General features: G+C 44.5%; 2 protein-coding genes across 3 annotated transcripts; one reads left to right on the top strand and one right to left on the bottom strand.

The window, feature by feature from the left end:
* The first annotated feature begins 60 nt into the window (after nucleotides 1-60).
* LOC110537346 (rho GTPase-activating protein 35) lies at nucleotides 61-15,877 on the top strand. Of its 2 annotated transcripts, none has more exons than XM_036937331.1 (8): nucleotides 61-393; nucleotides 630-682; nucleotides 5,187-9,086; nucleotides 9,555-9,696; nucleotides 10,195-10,272; nucleotides 10,682-10,813; nucleotides 12,549-12,654; nucleotides 12,846-15,877. In XM_036937331.1, the coding sequence occupies exons 3-8, from the start codon at nucleotides 5,364-5,366 to the stop codon at nucleotides 13,249-13,251; spliced, it is 4,587 nt and encodes a 1,528-aa protein (XP_036793226.1). In that variant the 5' UTR covers nucleotides 61-393; nucleotides 630-682; nucleotides 5,187-5,363; the 3' UTR covers nucleotides 13,252-15,877. The 2 variants fall into 2 exon arrangements, with proteins under 2 accessions (XP_036793226.1, XP_036793224.1); XM_036937329.1 differs by having other exon boundaries at nucleotides 61-453.
* A 7,069-nt stretch (nucleotides 15,878-22,946) lies between these two features.
* Nucleotides 22,947-24,799, bottom strand: LOC110539136 (prolactin-releasing peptide receptor-like). The gene has a single exon (XM_021626105.2). The coding sequence runs from the start codon at nucleotides 24,797-24,799 to the stop codon at nucleotides 23,648-23,650; it is 1,152 nt and encodes a 383-aa protein (XP_021481780.1). The 3' UTR covers nucleotides 22,947-23,647.
* Nucleotides 24,800-27,877: the final 3,078 nt, after the last annotated feature.

The raw sequence follows: 27,877 nt of genomic DNA, 5'->3' as shown, positions 1-27,877 counted from the left end.
AGTGATGGTGATTGCGCGTGTCGGCATGACAGCAGCCTTTGTAAATAGCGACGTTCTGCAGTTGTGTGTGTGCGCCGCTGGGCGAGTCTTTGCCGCGTCTGTCTCCGTAGCTCCCCATTTTCCGAGAAAAGGAGAGGAGAATTAGCTCCGGGAGGAGGGCCGCCGCCATTATTGGGAAGCTGGGGAAAAAACACTTTCACACACACGCAATCTCTTGTTAAATTGATAAAGACGTTACCAATTTATTGCATGAAGCCAGTTTAGAATAAACCTTGTACGGCAATTGCAGCAACCTCGACTGGTGTCCCGTGCATGATCGATCCAGCATAATGTTGGCACAACAATGGACATAATAATTGGTCAAAAGCAACGTGGTGAACCAAGGAAAAGACGGTGAAACAAGCTTTTATTCTCCGAGGAGAGAAAAAAAAACAGGAAGATCATTGTTTTTACGTTAGTAGTTTTATTATCACAAAGACAACGAAAATATCAATAGAATTGTAAATAATCAAAATAGGGATATAGACTTAAAATTAATCTGTCAAGCTAACAATAACATATGTATAGTTATTTGTGTCTGTTTCGGAATCAAACGAGCCACATTTGTGTTTCTTGTCCATGTGTATCAGGCGGCGAGGGCTGCGGCAAGCGCTGGCCTGACAGATTCAGGGAGAATGCGATGGTATGTATTCACTTTCTCCCCATTTTAATCTGAAACCCAGACGGAAACCAGTGTTCAAGCTAAACATTCTCATCATCAATTTACTCACAATGTATCAATTGTCTGTTACAAATGTCTGTTACAAATGTATCTTTGGGTGAAGAGAGGGATGATTAAAAAGTGCAAGTGGATTCAGAAATACGAGGTGAATGGGTTTAGTTACGAGTCGGCTATTTCATTCTGTGGACAAGAGGCCTGGCGTGGCCAGTGCTTTTCATGAACATTCATTTCAAAATCGTTGTTAAATATCCTTTCAAATATGGATAAGGAGTTGTAACCAACCCACTATATATTGACAATGTCGAACAATATGGCGCAATTATGTTTGCGCTTCTGAATATAGAAAAGTATGTATCTTTACAATCAGAGGGTAGGGTAGTGACTTGCTTGTTTTCATTTCCAAATAATTTGCCTGTTCAATCTGGTTGTCAGTCAGGCCTTGCACAGCTGAGCTTCATGATGGACTGCCTACTTTGCCTTTGATGGGCTATTTAGACATGTTTTAAATGCTGGATTTTTTTTATAGGTTTAGAATATATGGAGATGCCTCCTTTTATAAACAATAATAATGAAAACAGTTTTATTAAATGGCAGCAGCCTGTCAGTTTGTAGTCCACATTTCATGTCAATATTGATACAGTAAGTACATCGATAGTCTATTTACATGTGTGATTTTATCACAATAATAAAGTGTGATTTGTTTTCTGGTTGTACTTTGTGCATCCTCTTGTCATCATTTGGTTGTAGTTATGGAGTATCTCCAGTATGGCCCCTTCCTCTGTGTCAAATATACTGCTTGGCAATTTGACAGACAAGAATACACCAAACCTTACCTGATTCTAATGCTGGTGACGATGATAGGTTACTGTCTACATACAGTAGACTGGATTATGCTAATTAGGGATTGTCTGTATGCTGGGCAGATCTTTTCATCTGGTGTTTTTTTCTTTGTTTGGCAACAGTATAAACACAGCAATTAGGAAGCTATTACAATAAGAACAGTGCAAACAGACCTCTGGCTGATGAGTTTATATTTTTGTTGCTGTCTAAAGAGGTTGATGTTTACCTAAATGTGTGTTGTCATTCATCCATGATCATGATATTCAGGATCAAGGCCATAGTCAAGAGCATAGATCCTTAATAGTGACCAGCTAAAGGTCCCGGTTGGCAAGGAAACCAAGAGCACTGCTTAGCCCTTTGTCTGAAGAGGTCCTTGGCCACCATCGAGATAAGGACGTATCTTACATGGTTATGAGACACACAGACCATCCATCCCCTCAATGCTTTTGGCTAGCGATAGGTAGGATGGGACTCCAATTAGTGTGAGTGCTTCTCCTTTTCCTCCCCTTCACTCCCATCCCTGCTCACACTCAAAAACCTGCCAAGTCATAAAGTAGGCAGAAAAAGACCCTAAAAAAAGATAGCTCTGAGCAGAAGTACAGTACAGCCTCGTGGCTAGGGAACCTAACTGCTAACTAGCAGGTTAATGATCCAAATCCCAAGTTGGGTTTAGGGCTAACCTTGATTCATCCACTTTAACATGACCAACTCCTCACATGTTGTATTGTACTTGATGTTGTATTGTACTTTATGTTGTATTGCAGTTGTTGTGATCCTTTTATGGGATTGTCAGTAGCCTACATGTGATACGTTTGTCATTGAGTTGAAGTTTGTGTATTCATGGCGGAGAGTACCCATGTCTCCGGTCCCATTTAGGCTCCTTTCATGTGACATCTCTCATACAAGGCAAAAAAAGACAATGTAATCTTTTCACTACATACGCCCTCAACATATTTAGTGTTTCGCTTGATTTGCAGGGATATTGAGTTTTTCTTTGTACATTGCATTTGCTGTTGGGTTGTTCCATGTCATTTCAGCAAGCCATCAAACCCACCATCTCATTTTGTTGAGATATCATTTGATCTTGAGAAATTAAACGAATTGATTGTACACCAATTGGTCATTTTTAATTTATAGGATTCATATAATATTTAATATTTAATAAATAAAGTACCGTACATTATTATTTGGACCAAATAGTTTTCTATCAAACACAAAAACATGTTTCTGATACCATTCTATTTACTCCTCCCCTCAGCAGCCTCCACTGGGATACAGTGTCAGAAATAGAAAACTGATAACTAGTATGGAGCTGCGGCTCTGAGAATTGTTTCTTCATCCTTTGTAATGTATTCTCAGTGAATTTGGATTAGGCAATTTCAGCCACACCTGTTGCTGACAGGTGTATAAAATCGAGCACACATTCTTGCAGTCTTCATAGACAAACATTGGCAGTACAAATGGCCTTACTGAAGAGCTCAGTGACTTTCAACATGCCACTGTCATAGGATCCCACCTTTCTAACAAGTCAGTTAATCAACTTTCTGCCCTGCTAGAGCTGCCCCGGTCAACTGTATGGGCCGCTGTGAAATGGAAATGTCTAGGAGCAACCACTTGCTCAGTCGTGAAGCACGTAGCGTGTGAAAATTGTCTGTCTTCGTTTGCAACACTCACTACCAAGTTCCAAACTGCCTCTGGAAGCAACGTCAGCACAATAACTGTTTGTCGGGAGCTTCATGAAATGGGTTTCCATGGCCGAGCAGCGCACAAGCCTAAGATCAAATGTGCAGTGCCAAGCGTCGGCTGGAGTGGTGTAAAGCTCGCCGCCATTGGACTCTGGAGCCGTGGAAACATTATCTGGAGTGATGAATCACGCTTCACCATCTGGCAGTCTGACAGACGAATATGGGTTTGGCGGATGCCTGGAGAACCGAATACATAGTGCCAACTGTAAAGTTTGGCGGAGGAGGAATAATGGTCTGGGGCTGTTTTTCATGGTTCAGTCTAAACCCCTTAGTTCCAGTGAAGATAATTCTTAACGCTACAGCATACAAGGACTCTAGACGATTCTGTGCTTCCAACTTTGTGGCAACAGTTTGGGGAAGGCCCTTTCCTGTTTCAGCATGAAATCTGGCCTAATCGCTCAACATCAGTGCCCGACCTCACTAATGCTCTTGTGGCTCAATGGAAGCAAGTCCCCACAGCAATGTTCCAACGTCTAGTGGAAAGCCTTCCCAGAAGAGTGGAGGCTGTTATAGTAGCAAAGGGGTAACATGAATGACGACAATCCATGCTTTGGTTTTGTTTACCAGGCCACTGTTTCAAATGCAAGTCAGTGGTATCTATAATAGTATTTTTGTGCTTCATAACCAAATCATCTATAAGTAACCATTGAATTACATAATATATTTTTTAGATACTTTCAGATGATTTGAATATGAAGTGTGAAAATGCTAACATAGGTACTATTGATTTGCATTGGCTTTGTGCCACAATTCTTAAAAAGTTACCATTTGAAACATTCACCAAATTCACTAGGAATATATTACATATAATGGAGAAACAATACTCAGCGCCGCAGCTTCATGTTACTTGTCAGACACAGACCAGTACCGGAGCACCAAGTCTAGGTCCAAGAGGCTTCTACCCCTCCAAGCCATAAGACTCCTGAACATCTAATCAAATGGCCACCCAGACTATTTGCAATGCCACCCCCCCCTACACTGCTGCTACTCTCTGTTGTTATCATCTATTCATAGTCACTTTAATAACTCTACATGTACATATTACCTCAACTAACCGGTGCCCCCGCACATTGACTCTGTACCGGTACCCCCCCCCCCCCCCCCGTATATAGTCTCGCTATCGTTATTTTACTGCTGCTCTTTAATTACTTGGTACTTTTATTTCTTATTCATACTTTTTTTGAACTGCATTGTTGTTTAGTGGCTCGTAAGTAAGCATTTCACCGTAAGGTCTGTTGTATTAGGCGCGTGTGACTAATAACATTTGATTAGATTGTTGATATACTCGTTGTTGGGGTGGGATTGGAATGGGGGGGTCCGTGACTGACTTTTGACCGTTCCTTTGGATTCCTCATGTGTAACTCATTGTTAGAAAAAAAGTTTGGTCCAAGTTGGATGTTAGGTACTATATTTATTGACTATTATATGAATCCTATACATTTTAAATGGCCAATTTGGATGCAATCAATTAGGTCAATTTATATTAAAACAAAATAATGTTGCAGGAATACTAATGTTCTGTTTCTAACAACAGAAACGGTTTCAGAACAATCTGAGATGGTGTGTGTCAACTCTTTGTTGTACTTTTTGAGCTGGAACGACCCTGTTCTATTAAAAGGCCAGCCCAGATTGAGAGCGGATTAGAAATGAGAAATTCTTGCCCCTACTCAGTGTTCTCTCATTAAGTTGAAGGGAAATTATTCTTAGTCTTGTCTTTTAACCACTGTCGTTCTTGTGAAGGTGTTTGACTGTTCTTTTTATGAAGAGAGCAGACATAAGGTTAACTTGGCTCAAACTAATATTTGTTCCTCTTTGAAACATAAATTAAGATTTTGTTTAGCTAATTATTAGATTTTTGTGCTCTCTTTTTTTCCTGACAGGCTCATAGCTACATTAGGAATGACTGAGAGAAGCCTCTGCCTTTGCTACACCCCTACACTGCTGTTGATAAAACATGAAGCACACTAGAGGAAACACCAACTAATCTGCCACTCACATCCAGGTGTACTCTTCTATCGAGTCCCTGAATATGGCAGGATGAGTGTCAGCAGACGATAATGATGGCGAAAAAGCAGGATGCCAAGTCACCCACATACAACCTTATTGTTGTGGGTTTGTCAGGGACGGAGAAAGAGAAGGGCCAGTGTGGAGTGGGTAAGTCCTGCCTGTGCAACCGCTTTGTGCGCCCCAGTGCTGATGACTTCTATCTGGACCACACGTCAGTGCTGAGCACCAGCGACTTTGGGGGCAGAGTGGTTAACAATGACCACTTCCTGTTCTGGGGGGAGGTGGGGCGGGTGGTGGAGGAGGGGCCGGAGTGCAGGATGCATGTGGTGGAGCAGACCGAGTTCATTGATGACCAGACGTTCCAACCACACCGCAGCACTGCCATGCAGCCCTACATCAAGAGGGCGGCCTCCACCAAGCTGGCCTCTGCAGAGAAGCTTATGTACTTCTGCACGGACCAGCTGGGGCTGGAGCAGGACTTTGAGCAGAAGCAGATGCCTGAGGGTAAGATACAGGCTGACGGGTTCATGCTCTGTATGGATGTCAGTAGGGGGATGAACCGCAACTTTGACGACCAGTTGAAGTTTGTCACAAACCTTTACGGTCATCTGAGCAAAACAAAGAAGCCCATTGTGCTGGTCTTAACCAAGTGTGATGAGGGGGTTGAACGCTACATCAAAGATTCTCACACCTTTGCCATCACTAAAAAGAGTCTTCCAGTAGTGGAGACATCTGCACGCTCTAACATCAATGTTGACCTAGCCTTCATTGCTTTGGTGCAACTCATTGATAAGAGCAGGGGCAAGCCCAAGATCATTCCTTACTTTGAAGCCCTCAAGCTCCAGAGTCAGCAGATAGCCCTGGCTAAAGACCGATACGAATGGCTAGTCAACCGCATAGTGAAGAACCACAACGAGACCTGGCTTAACACCAGCCGACGCATGCACAGCTCCTCAGAGTTCAAGGAATACGTCTTTCTAGAGGGTACAGCGAAATGCAAGAAGCTCTTCCAGCAGCATGTGTACCGCCTGAAACAGGAGCACATTGAGAGACGTCGGAAAATCTATCTGAGCACTCTTCCTCTAGCACTTAGCTCCCTGGTGCCTGACCTGGATGAGATCGACCAGCTGAGCTGGTCTGGGGTTCAGAAGGTCCTGGAGTCCAAGCAGCACTTTGCCCATTGGTTTGTGGTTTTGGAGGACTCTCCATGGGAGGACACGTCTCACATAGATAACATGGAGGATGAGCGCATCCCCTCAGACCTGTTGGAGACGGCCCCAGCCGAGTACATTTTCAACGCCCACCTGGAGCACCTGAGGAATGAGTGCAAGCGGGCCGAGATGAGGCAGGAGTTCAAGCACAAGCTGGCCTGTTCTCCCTTTGTCACGCCAGGCAAGCCCTGGGAAGAGGCCCGCAGCTTCATCATGAACGAAGATTTCTACCAATGGTTGGAGGAATCAGAGTACCTGGACCTCTACAACCGCCACCAGAAAGAGATAATAGACCACGCTAAAGAGGACTTCCAGGAGCTGCTGCTGGAGTACTCTGAGCTATTCTATGAGCTGGAGGTGGATGCCAAGCCCAGCAAGGAGAAGATGGGGGCCATCCAGGAGGTTTTAGGGGAGGAGCAGAGGTTCAAGACCCTGCAGAAGCTTCCAGCTGAGAGAGATGCTCTGGTGTTGAAGCATATCCACTTTGTCTACCACCCAACCAAGGAGACCTGTCCCAGCAGCCCACAGTGTGGAGACTTCAAGATAGAGCAGCTCCTGGCCTCACGTTTCCCAACATGCTACCTATTCTTCAATGTGAAGTCCCATTTTGGGGATATTAAAGCTGACCGAATCAACCTTGTGATATTGGGCAAAGACGGACTGGCCAGGGAGTTTGCCAATGAGATCAGGACTCTGTGTACCAATGACGACCGGTATGTGCTGGATGGGAAAATGTATGAGCTGACCCTGCGACCTATCGAGGGAAACGTACGACTTCCTGTAAATTCCTTTCACACTCCCACTTTCACACCCCATGGATGCCTGTGTCTGTACAACTCAAAAGAGTCCCTAACTTACGTCGTAGAAAGCATTGAAAAGTTGCGGGAGTCAACTATAGGTAGAAGGGACAGCCATATAGCTCAGCTTTTAACATCTCTGCTCTTGGTTACTAAAAGGGGAGTAGGGACATATGCAGATATTGGGGGAGAAACTGCCTTAGGCCTAATAAAACAGGGACAGCAGGTAGCAAGGAGACTGCAGTGTAGCTTCCTAGACCCAGCCTCTCCTGGTGTGGGCTATGGGCACAATGTGAATGACAGTCAGATCAATCAAGTATTGAGGGGTCTCCTGGACTCTAGGAGGAGCTCATCTTTTAGTAGCAGCTCCCCACCTCTGCTCCCTAAACCTCCAGGCCCAAGAGACTCTCCTCACCAGCCCAGCCCAGAGGCAGACATCCGCATCGTCATGTGCTTGATGTGTGGAGACAATTACGACGTGGAACAGCTCCTCTCTCCCTTCCTACTGCCTCAGCACTGCAGGCCAACATCCAATAGTGGGACCTCAGTGATACTGGAGCAGACAGTGGGGCCTCACAAACAGGTGATTGAGCTCTCCCTTCTTTCCTACCACGCCTCCTTCTCCCTGAGGAAGAGCAGATTAGTGCATGGCTACATTGCTGTGTACTCAGCCCGCCGCAAGGCCTCCCTGGAGACTCTATGTGCCTTCCTGTGTGAGATCCAGGACATCATCCCTGTTCAGCTGCTGGCAGTAGGGGAGAGCCAGGTGGAGCTCACAGAAAGTGAGTCTGCCAGAGAGCAGCTAGTCCAGGGAGAGGAGCTGGCCCAAGAGATAGAAGGCAGGTTCAACAGTGTGGTGTGTGGGTCTGGAGGGGTGGTGGGCGGCCTGCACAGGATAGAGATGTTCCAGCACTTCCTGATGGAGGTGGTGGAGAAACGCAACATTGTGGAGGCAACACACATGTATGATAACGTGGCTGAGGCCTGCACTAATGACACTGCCTACTCCCCTCGCTGTAGCTCACCCAGCCCTGGCAACATGTTCCTAGACTCTGATGTGGATGACGTGGAGCCCTCCCCACCCTACTTCGATGGCACACTCACCTCCCATGGTGGGGGCTTCAACCTGCCTGACCTGGACTCCAGCGATGTCTCTGTCATCTCTGACATCAGCTCCTTTGAGAACAAACTCAACAGCAAGGTCCCTCCCCAGGTGAGGCCCAAGCCCACTGTGACCTTTGACTTCCGGAAGGTGGGCCGAAACCCCTACAACACGGATACCATGGGCCACCGTCGCTCCCTGCCCTCTGCTGTGACATGGGTACCAGGTGGGGACGGAGGTTACGACCCCTCAGACTATGCAGAGCCTATGGATGCTGTGTCCAAGCCCCGGCCCAGCAATGAGGAGATCATCTACTCTGTGCCCCATGACAGCACGCAGGGCAAGATAATCACCATCCGCAACGCCAACAGGATGCACTCAAATGGGAACGGCTCGGACAGTGAGGCAGACAGCAGTTCCCTGGAGCGCTGCAGGAAGTTCTCAGCGGCGGGGGTGAAGCCCCGGCTGTACCGTGACCGCTCCAAACGCCTGGGTAAGTTCAGCAGCTTTCGCACTAGCTTCATTGGCAGCGACGACGAGATGGGAGCTCTGCCAAAAACCAAGGAGGATGAGTTCGGAACCCTGAAAGGAGACATCATCAATGAGGAGGGAGAGGACCCCAAGAAGAGGAACATTCTGAAGAGCCTACGGCGAACTGCCAAGGTACGTGCTTCTTCACTTAGTATTCTTCTCTTATTAACTGCTAATGGGTTAATACTATCATTTTCAAGTTTGAATGACGATTGTCTTTCAAGTTTAGGTAAATGGATGGCTAGCTTTGATACGATAAATGTGGTTAAGTATTGACAACATGGTTAATATGATTTCTCATGTGAACTCTACTTTCTAAATAACTTTTTTGATGTGTAATTGCTTGATTGTTTTAATCAGAACTATTCCTCCATGCTAATATTCTATTCACATAAAGTACATTCAAAAGTGAGTGGATAGAATTTAAGCCTGTATTTCAGAGTGACTAAGACTAGATGTGGCAGCTGTTCATGCTGAATACATAAAGGCAAATTTGGTTTGCCAGCTTACAGCTGAATTGAAAATAGTGTTGACATAATGAATAACCATTCTAATATGGACTTGGTCATTAACAATTTCAACATTTCTGTTTCTGTGCAGAAAACAAGACCAAAGCCTCGGCCCTCTATTCCCAAGCCCCTGGAGAGCAACTACTTCGGGGTACCCCTGGTCAATGTGGTGTTCCCAGACAGACCTATCCCACTTTTTATTGACAAGTGTGTCCACTTCATTGAGACCACAGGTAGGTCACTGTTTTCTGTCTCCTCTTCTCCCCTGTGTTTGTGTGTGTATTTGTCTTGTTCGTTATGCTATTTGATGTGGATGCTGTCCAACACTTAGGCAGAATCTTATTGTTGATAATTCTGAGGTAAATCTGTGGTGCTGAATTATGAACATGTGTAATGTCTTTTTAGTGGTGCACTGTGAAAGATTTACTTACAATATTCACTTTATGAGATTGTTCATTTTCAATGTGCTTTAATGTAAGCCATTCTGGATGAGGGCATCCGCTAAATGAAAAAACTGTAACGTGAATGTAATGACTATTTTTCTTCTCAACTCTGTTTACGTTTAATAATCCAAGAAGAACTAACTACACTAGAGCAAATTTAGCCAGTGATCAAGTTCTGTACTTCAGCAGTGCCCTCATTGACTTTACAGGAAATTGATAATGATGTAATGCAGATGGAGTCGATGGAATGAAGCATTCTTCCTGGTTTCAATCTCTGTCTCTCTGCAGGCCTCAACACAGAGGGGCTGTACAGGGTGAGCGGGAACAAGTGTGAGATGGAGAGCATGCAGAGGCAGTTTGACCAGGGTGAGTTACTGTACCTAGTCCTGTCTGGTCTAAAACATTGTATCAGACCCATGAATGGATTGACTGTAATACTCACCACACTCTGTCCCTAACCCCTGGACTAACCCTGGTTAGTTATTTGGCTAATCAATATATTGACACATGAGCTGTAGAGGAAATTATGGCCTACAACAAAATATATTTAGAACAGTGACAAAGCCGACTACCTCTTACACACTATTCCTATTCTTCTCTCTTCCCCTTTCTCTCCTCCCTCCCCTACCTGTTTTTCTCCCCTTTTCTCTCCTTCTACCCCTCACCTCCCTCTACCACTCCCTCCTCTTTCTCTTCTTCTAAATCTCACCTTCCTCATCTCCCTCTCCCCCATCTTGTTTTACCTCTCTATCCCTCTACCTCTTTTCTTCTCTAGACCATGGGCTGGACCTGGTGGAGAAGGATTTTGCCATCAACACGGTGGCTGGGGCTCTGAAGGCCTTCTTCTCTGAGCTGCCGGAGCCGTTGGTGCCCTGCATTCTGCAGGTGGAGCTGCTCGAGGCCTTCAGTAAGACATAGAGCTGGCTGGGGTTAGGGAGGGGTACTGGGGTTCTGGAGAGCTCAGTAAGACATTGAGCAGGCTGGGGTTAGGGAGGGGTACTGGGGTTCTGGAGAGCTTAGTAAGACATTGAGCAGGCTGGGGTTAGGAAGGGGTACTGGGGTTCTGGAGGGCTCAGTAAGACATGGAGCAGGCTGGGGTTTAGGAGGGGTACTGGGGTTCTGGGGAGCTCCGTAAGACATGGAGCAGGCTGGGGTTTAGGAGGGGTACTGGGGTTCTGGGGAGCTCCGTAAGACATGGAGCAGGCTGGTGTTAGGAAGGGATACTGGTGTTCTGGAGAGCTCAGTAAGACATGGAGCTGGCTGGGTTTAGGAAGGGGTACTGGGGTTCTGGAGAGCTCGGTAAGACATGGAGCTGGCTGGGGTTAGGAAGGGGTACTGGGGTTCTGGAGAGCTCAGTAAGACATTGAGCAGGCTGGTGTTAGGAAGGGATACTGGTGTTCTGGAGAGCTCAGTAAGACATAGAACTGGCTGGGGTTAGGGAGGGGTACTGGGGTTCTGGAGAGCTCAGTAAGACATTGAGCAGGCTGGGGTTAGGGAGGGGTACTGGGGTTCTGGAGAGCTCAGTAAGACATAGAACTGGCTGGGTTTAGGAAGGGGTACTGGGGTTCTGGAGAGCTCAGTAAGACATAGAACTGGCTGGGTTTAGGGAGGGGTACTGGGGTTCTGGAGGGCTCAGTAAGACATGGAGCAGGCTGGGGTTTAGGAGGGGTACTGGGGTTCTGGGGAGCTCCGTAAGACATAGAATTGGCTGGGGTTAGGAAGGGGTACTGGGGTTCTGTAGAGCTCAGTAAGACATTGAACAGGCTGGGGTTAGGGAGGGGTACTGGGGTTCTGGAGAGCTCAGTAAGATATTGAGCAGGCTGGGGTTAGGAAGGGGTACTGGGGTTCTGGAGAGCTCAGTAAGACATGGAGCTGGCTGGGGTTAGGAAGGGGTACTGGGGTTCTGGAGGGCTCAGTAAGACATGGAGCAGGCTGGGGTTAGGGAGGGGTTCTGGGGTTCTGGAGAGCTCAGTAAGACATTGAGCAGGCTGGGGTTAGGAAGGGGTACTGGGGTTTTGGAGAGCTCAGTAAGACATGGAGCTGGCTGGGGTTAGGAAGGGGTACTGGGGAGCTCCGTAAGACATGGAGCAGGCTGGGGTTAGGGAGGGGTACTGGGGTTCTGGAGAGCTCAGTAAGACATTGAGCAGGCCGGGGTTAGGAAGGGGTACTGGGGTTTTGGAGAGCTCAGTAAGACATGGAGCTGGCTGGGGTTAGGAAGGGGTACTGGGGAGCTCCGTAAGACATGGAGCAGGCTGGGGTTAGGGAGGGGTACTGGGGTTCTGAAGGGTTCAGTAAGACATTGAGCAGGGTTTGGTTAGGGAGGAGTACAAGGGTTCTGAAGGGTTCAGTAAGACATTGAACAGGGTGGGGGAGTCAGGGTGGGGTACAAGGGTGGTGCTGAATGGTTATTCAGGGAATGATTCTTGTGATTTTTGACAGTCAAGTTCTTACAGGATGAGTAAGTGTTGGGGAGGATTTCTCGTAGAGGGTGGGATAAGGATATGTCGTGTTTTGTTCTCAGAAAATATGATATATTATAACTGTGTGTCGATGTATACTGTATGTAGTACTGCATATGGAGTAACAGTGTTGAAAACATGTGAGTCATAGCACTGACCCCCTCCCTGTGTGTGTGTGCACAGAAATCAATGACAGGGAACAAAGGCTCTACACCATGAAGGATGTGCTGAGGAAGTTCCCCAGGGAGAACTATGACGTTTTCAGATTTGTCATGAGCCACTTACACAAGTGAGTGCAGATCAGACTGGCTAACTGTTCCATTCTATGACCTTGGCCCTGACTGCATTGTGACTGAAACCATTTGCACGTTTTGTAACATGTATCATCAAGTAGCTCTTACACCTGTGTAATAATGTTATTACACTAGTAGCTGTTGTCATGCTGTTGTTGATGGACGTGTATTGTGTTGTCTCTCTCAGGGTGAGCCAGCTGAGCAGACAGAACCTGATGACCAGTGAGAATCTGTCCATCTGTTTCTGGCCCACTCTGATGCGGCCAGACTTCACCACCATGGACGCCCTGACGGCCACGCGGACCTACCAGACAATCATCGAGACCTTCATCCACCAGTGTGCTTTCTTCTTCTACAACCAGCCCCTCCTGGACTCCCCCACTGGCCTGGCTGGCCTCCCTGCCTCCCCCACCACCACCCTCACTGGTGGCTCTACCTATTCCTGCTACCGCTCCTCCCCTCCCCCCAACACCACGCAATTCAGCCCCCTGCAGCAGTCGCCCCCCACCACCCCCCAGTCACCCCTGCAGTCCCTCCTTCCCCCCCTCCACCAACACCCCCACTGCGCCCCCACTGAGCAAGAGACACTGTGAAAGACACTGTGAAAGACACTGAGAAGGGAGCACACGCCGTACCCCTGATCTGATGATGCTGAACCTCCGTCACTTACACACACAAACACACACACCAACACACACACTGACACTACCTTGTTTGGTCATTGATAATAACATAGATAAAGAGAGAGAGGAGACGAGGAGCGCTTGACAAACAAACTTGCCACTAGTGAACAGCATCCAGCTGACCTGCCACCTGTGTGCCAGTGCAGATCCCAATGCTGACTCTTCCCCTCCACCCCCCTATAGCCCCTGATAACCTGGAATGTGACTCTAGGACTCACCAACAGGAGGCCCAGGGGAAAGAACAGAGTGGGTTTCATTGTTACAGTAAGACTCTCTCTGCCAACCAACCATTTTAACCCTAATGATACACTATAAAGAAAAAGTCCAAGCCTCCATGTCAAGTTGGAAGATATGATTTGTGCCCATAGCTATGTTGTTATTTGTGTATAATAATTTTACATCCGTTTCTTTCTGTTTGTTAATGAAAGTAGCCACTGGATGTATGGACTGTGCTCTGAAGGCTGTCGGCAGTAACGTGCCACACCGCTGTTTGGAGAGCCTACCTCTGCCTGAAGGACCCCTGCTATGTGGTGTGGGGGGTTCAGTGGGGATGGGGGGGGGGGGGGGGGTAGTTTGGGAGAGTGGGGAGACATCCAAGGATGCACTTTAATGGTCAGAGTGTTTTTGTTTTAAAAAAATGTATCCCAAAAGGGTGTTGTTGGGCCAGAATGTTTTAGTGTGTTGAGTTCCCAGCTCAATCAGCCATACCCATTGCCTCTCTGAAGGGGCCTTGGCAGATCAAAATGTTGTTTACATCCAAACCCTTGTATTTGTATCCACATACTTATCTGAAGCACTTTTAAACTCTAGTGTGAAGTTCCATGAAATACAACCTTGATCAATTGACTTTGTTTTAATGGCTGGGTGGGTGTGGCAGTAGTAGAGAGGGACTCCTTAACATGACCCTGTCATAAAAGTGTTGTTTTAGAGGATTCAGGGCTCACTTTATAACCCCATGGAAAACCAAACCATAATACTGATTACACATTCCTCTTTCATCTTAGTCAAGACAAAATAGTTTGTTCTGAGAATGCAGGTTTGAATAGCATGCAGTTCCCCCTCTCTTTTTCAAACTGCTGTTGCTTTACTAATGGTTGTGAATATGGAAGTCGCCTGGTGTTGTTTAGGCAAGTAAGTTTGAGCCAGGGTCAGTTAATCAGGCCCTTTAGGATCCAGGAGAGGAATGCTCTTGGTTAAGATGACCTCAGGTCCACTCCATCAGTTAGGGTTTGATGATGGAACATTGATTATGGGAAATATTGACAGACACCTCAGACAGTAACAGAATGAGGGAGAGGTTAGAGAGACATTAGTTATACCAGACAAGTCCTCTATGTACTGTCTTTGTTCCACTGTGTTATCTGGCGGCCATGGAAACCACTGCCCTATTGCAAAATGATGCCGGATATGTTGCTATGGGTGTCTAGCCAGTTGAACTCTTTGTACTCATCTAATATTAAGTACCTTAAACTGAGGTAAGGTGTGCATACAGAAAACACTACCACGGCAATGAACTACAGTACAGTAATAACAGTATAGTATATCCTATGGAGATGTATGGACTCATGCCCAGGAATGTCAACAAAGCATAGAGTATCTAGCTCCAGTGTTCTATGGGATTTATGTTGGTGTTTAACTGTCCTCTCTCTTGTTGAAAAAAAAAACAAGTAGTCAAGGTAAAGTAGTTTAATGAATACTCCTGGTATATTCTGTATTCTTCTACCAATATAAGATAAAATCATTGCCACAGGCACCTTTTGGGGTTGACTGAGGATTGGCCAGGAGGCATGGCGGTACTCTGTCGGCCATGTTGGATTGTTCTCATGCTGCCTGCTCAGAACAGATCAGTCAAAACTATTGGTTGTATTGAGGGTCAACTCTACTCAATACTTGGGATCACTCACTGGTACTTATCCTCTGTGTTTTCATGCTGTGGGAGGCAGTTGTCTCTGTGATCAATATACTAACGCTGCAGTGACTCCTCACCCAGTACAGTATATTATTACCACACACACAACAGATCAGATGGGAGATGGATAGGAAAAACAAATTGTCCCATTAGAATGTGACTTTGGCTCAGAGGATCAATGTGGCTGCGTCACATCATTTCTGACACAGCTTTGACAGATCTGCAGTTCATTGAAGAAAAAAGGCAAGAGCATACTATAGTAAAATGGTTGTTTATTTGTATGTTAGGGGGTCTAACACTTTGCCCTTTAGTCAATGGTAGAATTTTTTTTAGTGTGCATTTCAATGATTTGAAAGTAAAAAAAATTACAATTTTGTGAATGGTTTAAGGCCACTTCAGTTTAGTGCATGATTTAACAACACACCAAGGGAGAAGGTTCAACAACTCATTATTTTAAAACATGAAAGTGTGACAACAAAATAATACAAAAGTGAAATAGCAAGTGAAAGATGAAGTACTGTTCATCAACAGCAAACCAGGGGATTTGTCTGACTGAGAATGGTGTATGACGATGAAGGCCTTATGTGATCTGTATAATAGTGAATAAATTCAATCTTGTAAAATTGCCCTCAGACCTCCTGTGATTCCATGTGTGTGAGAGAATATTTTATTTATTTATTTATTTTACCTTTATTTAACCAGGTAGGCAAGTTGAGAACAAGTTCTCATTTACAATTGCGACCTGGCCAAGATAAAGCAAAGCAGTTCGACAGATACAACAACACAGAGTTACACATGGAGTAAAACAGACATATAGTCAATAATAAAGTATAAACAAGTCTATATACAATGTGAGCAAATGAGGTGAGAAGGGAGGTAAAGGCAAAAAAGGCCTTGGTGGCAAGGTAAATACAATATAGCAAGTAAAACACTGGAATGGTAGTTTTGCAATGGAAGAATGTGCAAAGTAGAAATAAAAATAATGGGGTGCAAAGGAGCAAAATAAATAAATAAATTAAATACAGTTGGGAAAGAGGTAGTTGATAGGGCTAAATTATAGGTGGGCTATGTACAGGTGCAGTAATCTGTGAGCTGCTCTGACAGTTGGTGCTTAAAGCTAGTGAGGGAGATAAGTGTTTCCAGTTTCAGAGATTTTTGTAGTTCGTTCCAGTCATTGGCAGCAGAGAACTGGAAAGAGAGGCGGCCAAAGAAAGAATTGGTTTTGGGGGTGACTAGAGAGATATACCTGCTGGAGCGTGTGCTACAGGTGGGAGATGCTATGGTGACCAGCGAGCTGAGATAAGGGGGGACTTTACCTAGCAGGGTCTTGTAGATGACATGGAGCCAGTGGGTTTGGCGACGAGTATGAAGCGAGGGCCAGCCAACGAGAGCGTATCAAGTAAGATATTTCTGTACATTTGGTTATTTCTGTACATTTGGTATTTCTGTACATTAGATGATTAGGCAAGTGATGTCTGACACATTGCTTATTCCATTGTTTTTGCCTATATAGCAGTTATTCTGATGTAATGCAACGATGACTGACAGGAGAGTTATATAACTTTGTGTGATTACAATGAAGTAAATGCATTTAAATTTCAATCTATGGTTATTTCAGAGAGATCCCCTTAGATGTAAGGCCGAGGCTGCGGATCCGTGGGTAACTGGCTGCCTGTAACACCCCGTAGAAACCCTGGATTGCTGATGCTATGTATTGGCCAAGAAGAGGTTTTTGAAACCACCGGTCAGCCATATTGGCACTCCCCAGAAGAAGCAGTCCTTAGGAATACATGGAATTCTACAGTATTTACATTAAATGTTTGAAGGACAAATTTATACTGCACAAAAATATAAACAGAACATGCAACAATTTCAAAGATTTTACTGAGTTACAGTTCCTATAAGGAAATCAGTTAATTGAAATAAATGAATTAGGCCATAATCTATGGATTTCACATGACTGGGAATACAGACATGCATCTGTTGGTCAGAGATAACTTAAAACAATAGGTAGGGACGTGGATCAGAAAACCAGTCAGTATCTGGTGTGACCACCATTTTTCTCATGCAGAGTGACACATATCCTTCACATAGAGTTGATCAGGCTATTGATTGTGGAATGGCTGTGCGAAGTTGGTGGATAATGGCGGGAACTGGAACACACTGTTGTACACATCAATCCAGAGCATCCCAAAAATGCTCAATGGGTGACATGTCTGGTGAGTATGCAGGCCATGGAAGAACTGAGACATTTTTATAATGTAAAAGTATGTCATTCTTTGATCTCTATTGTACCATTTTGTAAACTCTAGATACTGTGACAGTATGAATCTTATCTTATGACTGAGTGTATTGATACACCATCCAAAGTGTAATTAATAACTTCACCATGCTCAAAGGGATATTCAATGTCTGCTTTATCCATCTACCAATAGGTGCCATTCTTTGAGAGGCATTGGAAAACCTCCATAGCCTTTGTGGTTGAATCTGTGTTTGAAATGTATTGCTCGACCATGAGGCCAATGTCGACTTTACTTCATGGTAACAGTTACAGAGCTTAATGGATGTGATATGAGAAAACTAAGGATGGATCAACAACATTGTTGTTAATCCACAATACAAAATATCCCAAAACATGCATCATGTTTGCAACAAGGCACTAAAGTAAAACTGCAACAAGGCACTAAAGTCATTTTGCAAAAAAATGTGGCAAAGCAAATTTTACCGGAATACAAAGTGTTATGCTTGGAGCAAATCCAATACAACACATTACCGACTACCACTCTCCATATTTTCAAGCATAATGGTGGCTGCATCATGTTATGAGTAGGCTTGTAATCGTTCAGGACTGGGGAGTTTTTCAGGTTAAAAAAAGAAACAGAATGGAGCTAAACACAGGCAAAATCCAAGAGGAAAACCTGGTTCTGTTTGCTTTTCACCAGACACAGAGAGATGAATTCACCTTTCAGCAGTACAATAACCTAAAACACAAAGCCAAATCTACACTAATGTTGCTTACCAAGAAGACAGGGAATGTTCCCGAGTGCCGAGTTTCAGTTTCGACTTAAATCTACATGAAAATCTATTGCAAGACCTGAAAATGGTTGTCTAGCAATGATCAACAAACAATTTCACAGAGCTTGAAGATTTTTGAAAATAATAAATGAGCAATTGTTACACAATCCAGGTGTGGAAATCTCTTAGAGACTTACCCCCAAAGAAAACATATTTAATCAAAATATATTAGTGTTTTATTTTTTAAATATATTTTTTTCCCAAATGTTAGATTTTTTCTGCCACTTTGACATTACAGAGTATTTTGTGTGGATCGTAGACAACAAATTACAATTAAATCAATTTAATCCCACTTTGTAAAAAAATTGGGAAAAGTTAAGGTGGTGTGAGTACTTTCTGAAGGCATTATATTTTGCCTAGTGACACACGTTGTTGACTCATAAGAAATATAGTGGTGTTTTTTGTCTTACAGTAAGTAACATTATATTTGGTATAATACTATCATTATGTGGTCTTGTAGAAATGTATTCAACTTTGATTAACTTTATTAAACAAGCACCATTCTCCATGAGTAGAGCAGAGAATGTGCATAAGTAGAGAATCCTGCACATGAGCAGAAGCTTCAGGACCTTTAGCCCTAGGGAAGAAAGGTCCACAGCCACTCTGTTGGGGAGAGACTATAAGGACTCTGCTGACCTGCAAAATGACTACCAAAAACTCAAACTGACCTTTACCTAATTTTAACCAATTCTAAAATGAAATATTGGTTTGCAGGTCAGGGGTGTCCGTATAGCCTTTTCCACTTGACTGATGTAAAGATAGTGTCAGTTATAAAGCTGAGGTGGAACTCTGCTGGAGCTCCTAATGTGCGGGGTAAATATTTAGGGCCTAGTTAAGGTGCCATTGAAACGCATCGATCATTTGCTGTCTGCATTTACAACTTTTGAAGGGTGACTGCTCTAGGTAAGTCTCATCAGGTTTGAATTTTCTGATGCCACCTGGTGGCTACATAGCTGTAGGGCCGCACCACCATCATACCACCTATGACATTGCACTGAATCACACTTACGTCAGTGAATTCTGAGGTAACATATTTCATTGACTGATTCTTCATGATTGCTCACAGTCCATGACTGGGACATCTTTAGGCTCCTATGGATTAAATTACTTGGAACAGTCCTCCATAATGCTTCAACTAATGTTACAAGAAATGTCAGGTGTGTCAAGATGAAGTTAAATAAGTTTAAGAAGAGTCTAAGCCTTTAGATGGAAATATCTACTAAACTAACATATGTCATTGTTTTAATATGTCCATAACATAAGATGGACCATTTAGCTATTTTACTTCGAGTTTTAAGACCCCTGGAGGTAAACCTCCCCCCTCCTCTCTCTCTCTCTCTAAAAAAAGAATGATCTGATGAAACATTGAATTTGGCCTTACTGCTACTTGCCCATAGGAGTGCTTTGAATAACACATTCATATATGGCAAAAAAAGATAGTCCAAAAATGAATCTAAAGGAAGTATGGTTTGAGGTGTCTGAAATGCATCTGAGAGATATAGGAAAGCATCTGGGACAAAGACAAAGGTTACAAGTGTAACCTTGGGTCCAAAAAAGCCTAGTCATGTCTATTCATTTTCATATATTTTTTTACAGGACAGTGACAGGTGACCTTCAAGAGTCCTGTGAAGCTTGTCGGCGTTGTAGAGCAGAACGGACAATATATTTGTTTTTGTGAGAATCTCAGTTTATCTTAGTGGGGTCATATTAGTTTGTAACTCAAACCATTTGGATTTAACAGAAGTTTGCATGAGAAAAACATTTAGTCGGCACACCGAAGGGAATGACTTCAGACGAGTCCTGTGAACCTTGTGGGCGTCATAGAGCAAAACATCCACTTTCCATAGTAGGGTCCAATGAGTTTTTTGCTCAAACCGTTCAGACTTTACAGACGTTTTCAGGAGAAGACAAGTTATAGGGGATAATCCTGTTCTGAAAAACAGCGCTGTACCTCAGCTGCCTTCCACATCTTCGGTGGAAGGCCAACATTGAGACGATTGAGATGCAGCCCATGCAAAGTCTCTAGCTTGATCAGACGGATTTTGATGAATTAAACTGTGATTAAAATAAGAATAAAACAGCGATTCCGTGTGGCCGCGGACATTGACCCTAGGGAGGAGAGACAGTTGAGCTCCTAACAGACAGACAGACGGACCAGTATACTGATACGATAGTAGCGTAGATCCAGTCTCTTCAACTACACTGAACAAAAATATAAACGCAACATGTAAAGTGTTGGTCCCATGTTTCATGGGCTGAAATAAAATATTTTAGAAATGTTCCATATGCACAAAAAACGTATTTCTCTCACATTTTTGGCACAAATTTGTTTGCATCCCTGTCGGTGAGCATTTCTCCTTTGCTAAGATAATCCATCTATCTGACAGGTGTGGCATATCAAGAACTTGATTAAACAGCCTGATCATTACATAGGCGCATCTTGTGCTGGGGATAATAAAAGGCCACTCTAAAATGTGCCAATGCCACAGATATCTGAAGTTTTGAGGGAGCGTGCAATTGGCATGCTGACTGCAGGAATGTCCACCAGATCTGTTACCAGAGAATTGAATGTTAATTTCTCTACCAATGTCGTTTTATTGAATTTGGCAGTACGACCAACCGGCCACACAACCGCAGACCATGTGCAATGCGTAGTGTGGGCGAGCGGTTGGCTTATGTCAACCTTGTAAACAGAGTGCCACGTGTTTGTGGTATGGGCAGGCATAACCTATGGACAACAAACTCAATTATATTTTATCTATGGCAATTTGAATCCACGGAGATACCGTGACGAGATCCTGAGGCCGCCATCACCTCATGTTTCAGCATGATAATGCTGTCATCAAGGAAAAGGGTGGCTACTTTGAAGAATCACAAATATAACATATATTTTGATTTGTTTAACACTTTTTTGGTTACTACATTATTCCATTAGTTATTTCATAGTTGTGATGTCTCACTATTATTCTACAATGTAGAAAATAGTAAAAATAAAGAAACACCCTTGAATGATTAGATGTGTCCAAACTTTTGACTGTTACTGTGTATGTTTGTTTGTGTGTGTGCATGTTTACCATTGCCCAGGCTCTTGAGGGCTCTTCAGGGCTGATGAGCCTGGTCCTCCTCTGTGTTGAGTTGAGGCTGAGGAGCTGTCTGTCTGCGCATTCCTCTCCTCTCCTCGCTGTTTCCTTCCCTGCTAATTACTAATACAGATGCACCCGTGCCTTGTTTATCACTCAAAATACAGAAAGTGCTTCTATGCAGCTTGGCATGAAATAGAATCTGTATTATTACGGGATAAAATTGTAATGTCTACACAACACAATACATGACTCCTGGATTCTATTCATGTCTATCAGTGTTTCCTGCAGTCAGCAGATGAGATTACTTTTTCAGTCTTTAGCACATGGTCATCCATTACAACGGAAAAATGTACACAATCAAACCACAGTTGGGAAACCCTAGCTCAATCTTTGGCAAATCACACATAGGACCTATCGTATTTAGCATTTTCACCACAGTATGTGTCAATATTGTAGTCTGGAGGAGCTTGTAAGGAGGTTACATAAAGATTTGCAACATTTTCTGGATTTATCAATAATCCATGAAATATAAAAGAGCTCTAAGTTCTTCTTGCGGTTGGCACTTTAAGAGGCTAACGCTGTTACTGTACATCCCTGCTAGGGACTGATAGTCAGCAGAGGGAGCAGACAGCACTGCAGATCTATACTTTACTTTCAGTTGTGCTTTCATCAGCCTGCATGACCTTTGACGTCTGAGAATTCTTCCCAGTTTCTGACATGAGAATGCTCTTTAGAGGGCCTTTTCTCACCCCTGTGAGGGGCTAGTGCATTAGGCAGCCTTGTCAGACTTTATTCAGAGAGGAACAAGGGGGAGAATATAACATGTCACATAGAGTTCACACGGTTGAACTTAATATCAGTCATGATTGATAAACAAAGCATGGGCTGTGACCCTGGGATATCAACGCTGGTGATTACTCAACATTGGATTTTGTGTTTGGTGCTCAACCTAACAGAACCTTCTGCAGTACCACAAGAGAACTAGATACAGCAAACCAGGAAGACTGAAACCTACCATAACCTTCAATAAAGCACCACAAGACACAGGAAACCAGAACGACACCGCATGTAGACTGTATCACAAGGGCATAGAAAACAGATATGGAGATTTGCAGGTAACCTGAGAGACGGATGTGTGTGTGTGTGTGTGTGTGTGTGTGTGTGTGTGTGTGTATGCTTGAGAGTGTGTGCGTGTGTGTTTGTGTACATGTGGTAGCGTAGTCGTGAGGTGTGGAAATATAGTAAAAGAGAGGACCCTTTGTGTATACAAGTTGAGAGACACAGCAGGGAGTTTCAACATAATACCAGGTTTATCCAGGTGCTCACCTGACCTGTGTTTTCATTCAACATAATGTCTATGAATCCTCCCAGTTCCTGGGCTCCATACAGGGACAATGGTTGTCACAGAACACTGACTAAAACTGCTCAACCCACACAGGTGTCTTTGCTTCTAGTCCAGACCACAGCAACTACAGGATAGGAAAAGTCAACATCATTGGGAAGGAAACCTGTTTATTCACAGTTTGGTACATCTATGATATACAAGTAAGCTTGAACAAGTAATGGTGAACTACTATACAGGCGCCTCCCTTTTCCAACTATTATTGCAGATGTATGCGGTAAAACTATACGCCATAATACACTGACACTATATCATAAACATTAAATGTTACTTGACAGAATCACTTGTAAAGATCATTTTGAATTATGTACAGTATGCTGTGGGAGATAACTATGACAAACATGCAGAGTGACAATCTAGATAATCAGCATACACACTCACAGGTGAGGCAGAATATGAGTGCTGTACAGCTGACAACTTGAGAGGAAGAGAGAATGTGACAGAAAGAGAGAAACAGAGAGGCATATACAGAGACCTCCGTGCCACCCTTGTTTGCTTATCATCCATTGGCCATAATCTCATTTGAGGGATTGGTAGTGTGCGCCTTCAGGGGAGCTGGAGGACATTAAAAGAAGCATCAAAACAACACTGGCCTCAGGTAGGACTCTGAGTACTATGGTGCTATAGACTTTTCACAGAACACTTAGAGAGAGTGTAGCTAACTGAATTACTGAGAGGTGAGAACCCGGGAGAGGGTCAGGGAGAGGAGCATTAGGGAGATGGGTGTGGAGGCAAACCTGAAGTCAAATCAACAGCAGTACCACCTTTAACCCCTCACAACATCACCTTATCCTGAGCCCTGTCCTCTCTGAGTGTGGAGAGTGAGTGTCTCATCTTTTAGAAGGAGTTGTCAGCGTTGGTCTGTGGCCCTTCCTGCTCCTCTCTGATTGGCTGCTCAGACACCATGCTGAGACAGGTGTTAGTGTTGTGCTGTAATGCATGCTGGGAGAGCAGACTGCTCTGGCGGCCCCGCCCTGTCAGGGGTCTCAGGTAGTCGCGGAGGCGCAAGCGCACCTTGCTGTGCAGCGAGGCGTAGATGAAGGGGTTGTAGCAGGCAGAGCTCATGGCCAGCAGGTGGCAGCACACCTGCAGCAGGTTGACGTGGCGTTTGCCCACCAGAAGGAAGTCCTGGTCCAGGTCCAGTAGCAGGTTGAGTACCTGCAAGGGCAGCCAGCAGAAGGCGAAGGAGAGCACAGACAGTACCAGCAAAGAGAAGGTCTTCCTCTTCGTCCTGTTCCAGTGATGCAGGCTGTGGGAGGGCGCCCCAGGGAGACAGCGCTGACGGAGCCGGGCTGTAATGCCGCAGTAGGCCACACTGACCGACAGCAGGGGAAGCAGGTAGGAGGTGAGCAGGATGAAGCAGGAGTAGAGCAGCCGCAGGTGGTCTGAGTCTGGCCAGAACTCCTCACACACCACCAGCTCCAACCCACTGGGACGCAGGTCCAAGTAGCGGGTGTGGAGGGAAGGAGGAGTTGCCAGAAGCAGGGACAGAAGCCACATCCCCACCGCCAGCGCCCCACACCCCCTCAGGGAGATCCTCCTCCTCACAGGGTGAACCACCACCACATAGCGGTCCACAGCGATGGCCGTGAGGGACAGCACAGAGACAAAGACGGTGGAGGTCTGCAGCAGGGGGACCAGGTGGCAGAGCGGCCGGCCAAACAGCCAGCCCTCGGACTCGAAGGCGTAGGAGGCGGTCAGAGGGACACAGCTCAGACACATGAGCAGGTCGCCTGCAGCCAGGTTCCCTATGAAGAAGTTGGTGGCGTTGTGGAGTTTCTTGTCAGCCAGGATGCATGCTAGTAGGAGGGAGTTGCCCACGCAGGCCACGGCCACCAGGAGGCAGTAGAGCGGGATGAACAGAGGGCGGTAGCTCAGCAGTAACTGCAGACCTGAGAACAACTCTACTGGGTCACTGCGGTTCAGAGGAGGTGCTGCCAGGCTGGCATTGGAAGATTCCCCCACAGACCTCTCCAACACTGGCTCCATCTCTAACCAGAACTGGTAAATAGAATGGAGATACACACAGCTGTGTGTGAGTGTTTTCAGCCAATCACTGATTTACAATTTGAGAGTTTTTGTTGCAGTACAATAATAAAAAACTAAAGGTGTGTTGAAGCTTTCTGAAATTAAAACACAGAAATATGCATGTAAAGAAATAGAGCAAAGAGCACTATGTATTTTCCTCAGTGAGACTACCGTAACTGTTTGATGATTTTTATGGAAATCCTACTATTCAGCATAAAATCATGTCCTAGGAAAGTGATACAACAATATTGGATAAAAACAGCAGTACACAGTTCCATTACTCAAGTGCAATATGGGCAAACGCCAATCTCTTTAACATAGTAATTTGAATTCCTGTTGATTATCCCAGGTAGAGCAACAGCTGTGTCCAATCAAACATACAACAGAACTGCTGGTATTTTAGTTTGATAATCTGGGATTATATAGCTGGTGGAACTGTCCACTGGCTATTTCTGATAATTATTATTTTAACTGATAAATAGACTTTAACTACATTCCCAATCTATGCTGTTTTCTATTCCAGTGACTGGAATTATGTTCTATTCTGTTCCATCTATCATTATCTTTATGAAACAAAACACATTTTTGTAGAGACAATAAGAAGTTTAGAGTATTTGCAGTGAAGGAGAGTGTACAGTACCTGTGCAGAGGTTTGCGATCCTGTAGAGATGAGTGTTCTGTGTTCTCCTCTCTCAGCTCTCTCCCTGATGGCTCCTCTCTGTCTGTCTGTTTGTCTGCCTGCCTGCCTGCCTGCCTGCCTGCCTGTATGTCTGCCTGCCTATATGTCTGTTCGTCTGTCTGTCCGTCCGTCAGTCTGTCCATCCATTCAACCTGTCAGTCCTTCACTCTCTTCTACTTGGCTTTGATCTGCGCAGTGTTCTCAAACCTGGAGCAGCTGCCTCCCTCCACTCTGAGTGGGTGTCTGTGTGTGAGAGTGGGTGTCTGTGTGAGTGATTGGGTGTCTGTGTGTGAGTGTGTGAACTGTGTGCTCTCCCCTTACTGCTCTCTCTGTCTAACCTCATCAGTGTGCTATCGACACACACCTCATGGTTATTACTGCATTGTCGGAACTAGAAGCACAAGCATTTCGCTACACTCGCATTAACATCTGCTAACCATGTGTATGTGACAAATACATTTGATTTGATTTGATTTGATTACCTGCAAATGTCTATATCCATTTTCTATGTGTCTTTCTGTGTCTTGTTTATGGTAGGTTTCTGTCTTTCTGGTATGCTTTATGTACAGTTCACACACACACACACACACACACACACACACAAAATATGTGAAAATCCACACAGCTCCCCACTGTTGTCCATCTCTGTTGCGTTTCCTTGTAGAGATATTAGGGAGAGGCAATCAGAGCCAAAGACCAGGGGTAATCCTACAGACCTACACACCACAGTAAACCTTCAGCTGAGAGAGAGTGCTAAGTCACCATACATGTAGAAGCAAAATGCATCTCTGTACTTTCTATTTTTTCTCACAGACTTCAGCAGTCAAGCCTGAAGACAGACACAGCCAGACTCATAGCAGTATTCAGTAGGAGTAGTATTAGGATGGGAACACAAGGTACTAACATAAAGTCGTTTTTGGAGTGTTTTCAGCAAAACAAAATGACAATCCCATTAACTATAAACAAACCTGACTTCCCCATTCAAATATACTGTAGCCTAAGAAGTCAGAAGAGAGACTATGGAATGATTTCAGTGCCAACAGAAATTTTATTTGAATAACATAATTTTGAATTTGTATTAAGATATTTCAGTTGAATTAAATATTTTTTAAATTGTAATGCACAAATCAGGGCATTTCTAGAATTTGAAGACATTTGTGGCATAGCCCAAAGCCAGTAGGGGGGTCCAGGGGCATCCTACCCTTGCAACAAAAAAAAAGGAATTTCAACAGTATAATGCATGAATTTTGTGCACTTTGAGATTAACATTAAGAGATTAGATCTTTTTCAGGTAATTTGCACCTTCCCACCTGCCACAGCAGACACTGCCAGTACTCCATTAGAGTAGCTACTGTGAGTTTCTCTACTCTGGAACACTCTCTACTCTCTACTGATGAGTCAGTCTACATGGAGGAGGTCAGAGACTTTGCAGTGTGGTGTCAGCACAACAGCTCTCCCTCAACATAAGTAAGACCAAGGACCTGATTGTGGACTATAGGAGAAAGAGGGGAAAGCACACCCCAGAGCATTTGGAGAGCATTTGGATGATCCAGAAGAAGATTGGGAGAATGTCATATGGTCAGATGAAACCAAAATATAACTTTTTGGTAAAAACTCAACTAGTCGTGTTTGGAGGACAAAGAATGCTGAGTTGCATCCAAAGAACACCATACCTACTGTGAAGCATGGGGGTGGAAACATCATGCTTTGGGGCTGTTTTTCTGCAAAGGGACCAGGACGACTGATCCGTGTAAAGGAAAGAATGAATGGGGCCATGTATTGTGAGATTTTGAGTGAAAACCTCCTTCCATCAGCAAGGGCATTGAAGATGAAACGTGGCTGGGTCTTTCAGCATGACAATGATCCCAAACACACCGCCCGGGCAACGAAGGAGTGTCTTCGTAAGAAGCATTTCAAGGTCCTGGAGTGGCCTAGCCAGTCTCCAGATCTCAACCCCATAGAAAATCTTTGGAGGGAGTTGAAAGTTTGTGTTGCCCAGCAACAGCCCCAAAACATCACTGCTCTAGAGGAGATCTGCATGGAGGAATGGGCCAAAATACCAGTAACAGCGTGTGAAAACCTTGTGAAGACTTACAGAAAACGTTTGACCTCTGTCATTGCCACAAAAGGGTATATAACAAAGTATTGAGATACATTTTTGTTATTGACCAAATACTTATTTTCCACCATAATTTGCAAATAAATTCATAAAAAATCCTACAATATGATTTTCTGGAAAAATTCTCATTTTGTCTGTCATAGTTGAAGTGTACCTATGATGAAAATTACAGGCCTCTCTCATCTTTTTAAGTGGGAGAACTTGCACAATTGGTGGCTGACTAAATACTTTTTTGCCCCAC

The sequence above is a fragment of the Oncorhynchus mykiss genome, chromosome 12, assembly GCF_013265735.2.
Source record: "Oncorhynchus mykiss isolate Arlee chromosome 12, USDA_OmykA_1.1, whole genome shotgun sequence".
NCBI lineage: Eukaryota > Metazoa > Chordata > Actinopteri > Salmoniformes > Salmonidae > Oncorhynchus > Oncorhynchus mykiss.
The sequence above is the reverse complement of the archived record's forward strand: the minus strand, read 5'-3'. Positions and strand labels throughout refer to the sequence as shown.